Here is a 9,327-nt window from a genome sequence, read left to right on the forward strand (position 1 = left end):
TTTTATGATATATATGTACACGTTTATTTTGAATGCATTTGGAAAGCGCTTGGAAAAAAAGGGTACTCTTATGATATGTTCTTGATGCCCAGTTTGTGTATTAGTTTTATTTCCCGAGACAATTTTGGGAACTTGTGCAACGTCTTAGAAACATTTTGTTAGTTATTGTAAGAATGACTAAACTATCAATTTCGTCCATAAATAAAGGTTACTCTCATCTCTCACTTAACTTAAATAATTTCTTAAGTATACACTGTTATTCTCAAATATTAGAAAGTACGCTAAATGATCAAGTTTTTAAAAAATTAATCAAATTATTCTTTGAATGATAATAAAATATACTTTAAACACTACTTATATAATATCATATTATACATATCTACGTCTCATGCATGCTGTTCCAGAAAAAAAAAAAAAAGACATATCTACGTGTCATCTACTCTACTATGATATACTGTGATAATTTTTTCATCTTCTATGAATTGCCATACATGCCTTTAATTACTATACTATATTTGCTGTTATATATGTTATGCTTATCTAGTCTTCTGCATGTATTTTATCTTTATCTTAGATATTTTATCTAATAGGGTGTAAAAGCACTACCTTATATGTTGCTAGTAAGTGGATGTGTTTTAGTTAGATATGTTAATTTGACCTTCTTCACAAGGTTTATCCTCTTAAAAAAGTTCACATCACCAAAAAGCTTTCATTAAAAAGCCAACAAAACAAAAATATCAACAAAAACTATCATAATCCAGGACCAATCAATGAACTATGTTATTTATAAGACCCACTTTTATTGAGTGCCCTAATGTTAAGGGCTGCCACACTGTTGGACCTAAAGGGCTGGCCCATAGGGTGTCAAGGCTCCTAAAGCAGCCAAGGTCCTTCAATTGCAAGTCATTCTGAAAAATCAGTCCCCTAACTCAACCATTTTCTCAGTGAGCTCAACCTCCGTCTCCCGTTCACGTAAGTTAGTTCTCGAACCTAGCCTTTCTAAGTTGTTTTCGTGGTTTATGTCGGGACTCACTATGTGAATCCAATCTCCTTTGTCGTGTCACTGTTTCAGTTCATAGATTTGTCCTTGGAGCTACTGGTTTCGTTGGCTTAAGAGTTGAAGTCCAATATTAGCCATTTTCCAGGTAAGGGAAGCTAGGGTTTCATGTTATTTCTATTTTATGTGATTAATGTTTTGTGAAATATGAGAAAAGATTGGGGGGTTTTGGTATATTTTGAGTTAGGGGTTCAAATATTCATGAAACTGTGATATTTGACGTTATTTCTCGTATTCTGATGCGTCGCTCAGTCGCTGGGCGACTGTGTGTTTTTCTAATATGCGCAGTTTTAGTAAAATTGACTTTCCTGACTCATTAACCGTTAGATTGAGCTCAAATTTTGACATGTGATTCATAACATGATATTTTATGGTTTGACCGATTGGATCGTGGATTAGATGTCTGTAACTTGAGAAATGTGTCACGCATTACTGTAATGATTTTGGTTTCGTGATAATAAATTTTCTTGGGAATTTTGGTGTAAGAATTACGGTTGTGGGTTGTGCTTGATTGTATGGAATTGTAAGTACTTAAACGTTGACACTCATTTATTTGGGATGAATACTATTTTGTGATATATGTATGTCTTGGTATGCATTTATAAAGTATGAGATGAATGAATTTGCATGAGTGATGTGATTCATGGATTGTGAATGATGAACTTGGATAAATCTTGGCATGCGATTTCAATGAAATGGTTGGTTATATATGTGGTCATGAATTCGGTATGAACAATAATGTTACATTGATGGCATGATATTGGTATGAGATAAAGTTCTATATCCCCGAATTGAGAAGAATGGGATGGTATGAAATCAACATGGAATATGAATGAGGATGGGTTACAAAGGATGGCGTGAGGTGTTAAATGCATGATCAATATTATTTGTTTGTTTGGAATGTGATTGGTATGTTGTCAGTACGTAAATCCATGAGTCTCTAGACTTCTTGGTCATGTTTCAGTGGTCGGGACGTAATTCCATGGCCCCTGTTAGTGGGTGTCCATGGTGGTGTCCCATCTATATAACTTGGTAAGGATTCAAGGTAAGGATTGTATCCTGACACTCTAACGAGTCAGTTAGTCTCACTTAGAGCGGACTGACTCCTGTGGTGAGAGTAGTAGGAGGCCTGAAACTCATCAAGGGCTAACCTTGTGTGAGGGAATTGATTCATTGTAACACTTGTAACATATAGCTCGGGGGTGAGCAGAGGTATCCACCACAAGTGCAAGCATCCACTGAATCCGACCAGGTTATATGTATCCAGATGAGTCGAGTCGAGTTTTAGTGTATTGATTTGAAGGTCATAACATGCTTGGATGATCTGTGTATATTGGACTGTGAAAGTATATCTGATTGCATGATGAAATCTTTTTGGCTCTAGCTTACCCTTTGCTTGTTTGATTGCCTTGTATGTTGTTCTTCTACCTTTGCGATGATCATCAATTTATTGATGGGAGCGGATGCGAGAGGTACTCGTGGTCAACAGGAGAGAGATGATTCTGCTGCATAGTCTACTTGGGCTGGACTTCACGTTTTATTTGGGCTTTTCTTTAGGGCTAAGGCCCGTGTATTGTATTGTCCCTAAGGCTTTATTTTGAATACTGGCTATCTCTTACTCCTTTTGGGTTGTAGGCATTGTAGTGAACTTTAGTATTTTCTTTTAAGTACCTTGGATAACTGTAAGGAGTGACCTTATACTCCGCAACTTGGCTCTTTATATTATCTGGTGTAAGATTTCATTTAATTATGTTATTATTTAAATGGGATGTTACATTATTTTAAGGTAAACAAGTTATTTAAATTGAAAATAAAAAATATTACTTGAAAATCTGTAGACATGAAAATTATTTAGTTTAATTCAAATTCAAATTAGGTATGAGTAAAAGTTAGATTGAACTTAGGTCAACTTAATTCAGGCTAACACCATCCCAAGCTGGTAGAGATGGGTCTACGTCAGCTCGAGTCAAGTCAAACGCACTTTGGGTTGAATCAAGGTAGGTGTACCTAGGATTGAGTTGAGTAGGATCCACATGGGACTGAGTCGAGTTGGACCTAGTTGAGTTAAGTCAATGTCAAACTGAGTAGAATTGAGTTTATATTGAATCGACTTGAGTCAAGCCTATGTTATGCCAAGTCAAGTTGAATCCATGTTAAGTTGAGTCAAGTCAAACCCATGGTTGAGTTATTTTAGGCCCACGTTAGGCCAAGTCAAGATTGACACACCTTAGGTTGAGTCATTTTGGGCCCATGTCAATTCGAATCATTTTGGGACCACCTTAGGTATAGTTGAGTGGAGTTGGGCTCTTATTAGACTAAGTCGAGTTAAGCCCACATTGCGTTGATTTGATTAAGTCAGGTTAGTCTAAGTCAAATTTTATCCACTTTAGGCCGAGTGAAGTTGAACTAACATTTGATCAAATTATTTTGGGCCCACATTTGGTCAAGTATATTTGAGTCCACATCAAAGAGAGTATATTTGGGTCCATGTGAGGTTGGGTAAGTTGAACCTAAATTGGATCAAGCCTATTCAAGCTCACATTTAACTTATTTGAGTTGGATCTTCTTTAAGTTGAGTTGAATCAAATTCACCTCAAACCAAATTGATTCAGGCTCATCTCGAACTTATTTGAGTCAAAATGACATTGGGTTAACTTGAACCCACATTAACTAAGACGAGTGGTCCATATAGGATCGAATCATATCAAATGCACGTTAGGTAGACATGCACTATAGTTTTAGGTAAAGTGTTTGTGTTTCATAATTATGTGTATTCGATAGTCATGTGCGTCCAATGGTTGTATGCATGCACGTCTATTGATCATATGTTTGTCTATTGTATGTGTCTGTGCTATAAGGATCGAAACAAGATATAAGCGTCTAATGTCTCTCAATCAGGTTGATAACAAAGGAATTAATAAACAAATACGATCAATTATATCTGTACATCAAATTAATCATTCGTGAAAACACGTTATATGATTTAATTCAATCAATTCAGGATATATAATTTAAAATGCAAAATTTCTCTATAAAGTCCGATGAATATACGAAACATTCAAAACTTAAAATAAGGAAAGGATGGATGAAAACTAAGTACATAAAGATACAGCAAAAGTTTATATCATAATGTTAAATAATTATCATACCAGAGTGACTGAATTTAACTATACATCTATGATTAAATATGCCCCAATTTCACCTTACTCTGCACTAAGTTTTCAAGGTTAAATATCCAAAAGACAAATCAGTGTGATCCTTATGTTAGTGAATCTTTTCCACTGTACTAGCATAAAATTTTCAGCTTGAGATGTTAAGTTAATTATGTCCTTTAACTGGTGGCAAGCATTCTTGTGGGTTTGTGTAGAAATAGTCCTCTTCCTTGGGTTTTCCAGACACCACTGATCTTGTAGTTGGCTTCCCTATACGTTCTGCATGAGCTACCTTCACTGACGTCGAGAACTGCTTCCAACTTATGCTCCCATTTTTGTACTCATCTATCAGATTAACCAAAACTTTTCTGTCTAAAACAATTGTCTTCTTGAATCCCAAGTACCTGAAACCATAACAAAGTTAATCAATTCATGTCACTGATAATAATTAATCAGAAAACTTGATTGATCATATCTAGTTAGTTACTTTCTTCTGTTAATCACTTTTTCATCTGCAATACTAGAACCTAAAATCTTGTTTAAGGAAATCAGATTCTATGGTAAAAAAAAGTGAACCATTTCAATATCAACACTTCTAATGTAACAAAATTTATGCACCTTCTGTTGCCCTCAACCAGTTTAGCCATGTTCCCTTGGTAAGACGGTACAAATATATCACTCTCTATTGACACGTAATAATCCAATGCTGCCATTTGATTTGAATGGTTTCGGAAAGGATCAAGTTCTGAGGGTTCCAATATTGTTTCCTTCTTAACCTGTTGAGGTGATTAATACATAATAAGCCAATGTTTCTTTTGTTTGAATTGCCAGAAATTGTTGATTGGAGTTATGAAAAGGTTTTGTTTTGTTTACCAACCAGGTTTGGGAAGGCTTCTTTCAGACTTGCCATTCTTTTTGCTGATTTGTATGTATCTCCAGCTGCAATATAAACTTGAATTTTACTATCTATGTTCAGTGCACTTAGTGTTAGAGCAGTTTCCTCAGGTGTCAGAGGACAAAGACCATCTCTTCTTTTCTTCTCAGAATCTATCTCTTTCTCTTTCCACCATGGATAAGAATATCTAAACAAAATTGCAAAAACTTACAATGATGTTGGTATAATATACTATTAGAAATGTACTCTTCACAATAATACTTGCTCTTTAAGTGTAAATTTTAATCCTAAATTAACCTTACAAAAACATCACCACGCCGAGCCATATACATCTTAAACGTGAAACTAAACATCAATAAGTGATCTGATATCGACTCGATAATAGATGAGACAACAGATCTAACAAATAACAAATTTTGTTAGGATAAGCTTTAACCTACAGCTTTGACACCCGGTTAAGAAGTGGATTTTCAACTTAACTCAATTTTACAAAATCAATTTGTAAGATGAAGACTTGCACCTAGTTATACACTGTAAATTAGTTTTATCTATGGTATGTGGAACTCCAAACAATTCTTTTACACCTCTCACTAAATGAACAAAGAAAATCAATGCAATTATCAGGAAAAAGAGTAGATTGTTGCTCACCTCATTTTTGTTAACTCATCAATCTCTTCCTTGTTGCATCCTTCATTGCAGCCACTGAAAGCAATCATGTCCATTTCATATCTAAGATGAAGTGACAAGAAAGGCCCTTTCTCCTTAAGAATCTTCACAATCTTCCTGGCCAATTGCTCAATCGGAGGAACAAATCTCAAAGCATGGTAGTTAACCCGGCACCTAAATTTTTGAACTTCCTCAGGAATTCCATTATTTGCAAGTCTTGCATCAGATTTAGTGAAGTGTACTACCCCATGAGCTTTTATCCTGGGAAGAATCTGTTATTTTTAAGATACAGAAATTGAACAGTTAAATGATTTGACCAGTTATACACATTAACATTGTAACTTCATTCTAGAATGTGATTACCACATCATAGTAATATGACATGTTTGACCAACTTATGGGTGGCATGGAAGAAAGGGACCCTGTTTTCATCTTGTGCTTTTGTTGGGGTGGAAGCTGTTTCAGTATCAGAACCTCATCTCTCAAAGAATTGATGAAATAATCCACATCAAATATATCTTTGAATTGGCTGCCATAGAAACTAAACAATTTTCAATTTTGGTCCTTACTAAATCTATCATGCCATAGAAGATTTCTTATGATTGAAAAATTCTTGAGAAAATTGTAATTTCCTAAAGTGGTTCCACTCACCTATGATCTTTCCAAAAGGAGGTATTATCCAGCTCAGGAACTATGAGTGTAACATTTAAATATCTTGCGATGGTAACCATGTCACATATCTGCACAATTGAGAAAAAAAAAATAGCAATGATATGAATGATGGAAAGTGAGAAATTGCACGCATCAGTGATGCAAGGAAAGTATTGAATCAATGTCAAAAGCTTACTCCAGCTCGCATTTGATTTAATCCTCCATTGGAAGAAACCATTACATACCCATTATTCTCGTAAATCCCTGCATCGAAACACAGTGAATAAGATATTTTAATGATGCTATTCAATTTATGGTTAGTGGTTAACAACATTCACAACTCAAATCTGTGTACCTTAGCCAGATTTGGAAACCGTGATGTCTGCAAATTCATGCAATATGTTGATATGTACGATAGCTACAATGCACAAAAACTAAGTGCTAAGTTACTATTTAACTAAATTTAGGTTCATAACTCTGATTCTGATCTTCTAAATTTATTAATTTTACTGTTTTGAATTTTCTACTGATGGGTTTTATGATGTAGCAAATAATTGATTTTGCCTGATGTTATAATTATAAATCCAAAAAACCATAATTAACTCAATCAGAACTTAAAAGGTTAACATAATACTGATAATCATATTTAAAAAGCATGAAATAAATCTAGAAATTATAATCTGTGGGGCTTAGCCTCTGTTTTATGGAAACCATGATGGGTGGAAATTAATGTGATGTTGATGGCAATGATAGATGAAATGCAGAATGATTAAGTGCTAGTTTTAGGGATTTGCGTGCATATGCAAGAAAAGGTTTCAATTAACACGATTGATTTTTAGTAATTACAGATAATTTTGACAGGAAAAAGGAAATTTGTGATTTCATTTTCTTAGGGTGGAAAGAGAATGGCAAATTCGTTTCGGTGGTTTATGCCATAGGGGTGTATAGATAACGGAAAGTAAAGTAAAAGTAATATTTTTAATTCACATTATCTTTTACTATTTACATGACATTCTTATCAATTCAAGAAAAAAAACGAAAAGAGTGTAACTAGGTATGGTAAGATATTATCTGTTAAGAGTTTTAAGGAAAGTTTAGAACAATAAGTTCATCATTTGATTATGGATCATATCACCAACACTATTTTTTGAAGGAAAAAGGAAAATTGTGGTTTTGTTCATAGACAAAATTGTGAATGGAATGCAAAAAAATAAAAATCAAAAATCAGAAAACTTTAACAGCAATGTAAAACATTATTTCTTCATGGTGAGAAAAATTTTGTTTCTAAACAAGCACGGACTCAATCGTTGTTTCTTGAAAAACTTGATAAAACCAATAAAGGGACGAATCTAGCTAGAATATTTCAAAATAAATAATACAGGAAAGGAAATATCATAGTCAGAATTAAATAGTATAATTAATTTTTTCTGATTTTATGTATTTTTTCCTTGACATATGTCCTGTAATTTTAGTTACTTCTTAATTTTTGTATGGAATTTTGGTTTTTCAATTTTCTTTCTTCGCGATTTTAGTCCTTATTTTAAAAAAGTCATAATTTTGTATATTAATCCATTTTTGTATATATTTATTTCTTTTATTTTGATCTAACTAAATCTTACATCTAACATATTTATTATTAAAAAGTTATACAAATAAAATATTTTAAAATAAAAAAGCGTATGCAAGATTAAAAATTAGGTTAAAATATTAATTTTTTTTTTATAAATTTGAAAAGAAATAAGAAAACCAAAATCACATAACCAGAATAAAGTTTCTGTTGACACAAAATTATAAATTTATGTTTATTTTTAATTTTTATAAATTGTAATCTTTTGACACAAATCCCTCTTGCATTGAAAGTTTTTCATTCTACTGCGTTAAACCATATCAAACCCATTCTCTAGTTTCTGTTGATCACTTCATTGAGTAAAAAGCTTAACACGAGAGACTAAACACAAACAACATTAACCAAAACAGACAAATATTAAAAGAACCATGCATTATGAAGACGAAAATACTAGTCAAGATTGTATTGTTATTATAAAATGACATCCTCAACAACCTTATGATTAAACTCTTGGAAAATAATCAAAGTCTCATACCGGATATAAAAAAAACAAAGTTAATCACTATATAATAAAAATCTATTATTCTATTATCTAAAAGTTAAAAATAATATCAAATATTATATATATATATATATATATATATATATATATATATATATATATATATATATATATATAACCACAATTTAAAAAAAATATATATATAAACCAAACATAAACATTACGGTAATTCGTAGAAACACTTCCGAGTATGAAAGATTTGCAGAAAGTTAAGATATATACGTACTATGATGTGGTAGAGAGGAGAGAGAGTGAGTGTTGAACATGGAAGGTGTTACCATGTCACCAAAGCTTCTGAATTGAACTGCAATGGTCCAAAGCATAATCAGAAATGCAAGTCGAAGTGTCCAAAGCCTGAACATGGATGATCTCTTTGGAGCAAGCATGATGAATCTGCGTTTGTCAACCATTATGGCATCAGACACAAACCCTTGCAATTTCTCATCATTTACCTCTCCAACTATCACACTGATCAATGCTTCATATCTCATCTTACTATGTGTCTTCAAATTCATCTCCTTTTCTTTCATTTACTACATATGTGTGTGTGATGTGGTATTGACAATGAAAGAAAGTGAAAATCTATGTTTTGTATGATTTGTACTACAAGGTTTAGGAATGATATATGAAGAATGAAGAGAAAATTTTGTGAGGGAAAAAAAAGGGGAAAAAAGGTAAAACTAGAGTTGTGTTGGTGTTGAAGAGAATTCCCAAAATGAAAAGGTTGAAGATAATGATTTCTAAGGACGAAAAGTTAGAGAAGGAAAAAGGTTATTT

At 32.9% G+C, this 9,327-nt stretch overlaps 1 protein-coding gene across 2 annotated transcripts; it reads right to left on the reverse strand.

Annotated features, from left to right (window-relative positions):
- Positions 1–4,168: 4,168 nt before the first annotated feature.
- LOC114174294 (rhamnogalacturonan I rhamnosyltransferase 1-like) lies at positions 4,169–9,327 on the reverse strand. Of its 2 annotated transcripts, none has more exons than XM_085669855.1 (8): positions 8,777–9,327; positions 6,618–6,685; positions 6,422–6,510; positions 6,137–6,299; positions 5,753–6,042; positions 5,087–5,291; positions 4,828–4,985; positions 4,169–4,613 (listed from the first exon to the last, which is right to left on the reverse strand). In XM_085669855.1, the coding sequence occupies exons 1-8, from the start codon at positions 9,078–9,080 to the stop codon at positions 4,376–4,378; spliced, it is 1,515 nt and encodes a 504-aa protein (XP_085525981.1). In that variant the 5' UTR covers positions 9,081–9,327; the 3' UTR covers positions 4,169–4,375. The 2 variants fall into 2 exon arrangements, with proteins under 2 accessions (XP_085525981.1, XP_027914912.2); XM_028059111.2 differs by having other exon boundaries at positions 4,171–4,613; positions 6,134–6,299; positions 8,777–9,304.

Source organism: Vigna unguiculata, chromosome 2 (genome assembly GCF_037176805.1).
Source record: "Vigna unguiculata cultivar grain cowpea cultivar isolate G323 ecotype 2 chromosome 2, ASM3717680v1, whole genome shotgun sequence".
In the NCBI taxonomy this organism is placed as follows: domain Eukaryota; kingdom Viridiplantae; phylum Streptophyta; class Magnoliopsida; order Fabales; family Fabaceae; genus Vigna; species Vigna unguiculata.

What these genes read in the sequence shown, in the direction of transcription:
- LOC114174294 (XM_028059111.2), bottom strand. Translation starts at nt 9,080, where the DNA reads ATGAAAGAAAAGGAGATGAATTTGAAGACACATAGTAAGATGAGATAT. An exon ending in TAAATCAAATGCGAGCTGGA is followed by an intron (nt 6,511 to 6,617) that starts GTAAGCTTTTGA and finishes TCAATTGTGCAG; the next exon opens with ATATGTGACATGGTTACCAT. An exon ending in TCCTTTTGGAAAGATCATAG is followed by an intron (nt 6,300 to 6,421) that starts GTGAGTGGAACC and finishes TTTCTATGGCAG; the next exon opens with CCAATTCAAAGATATATTTG.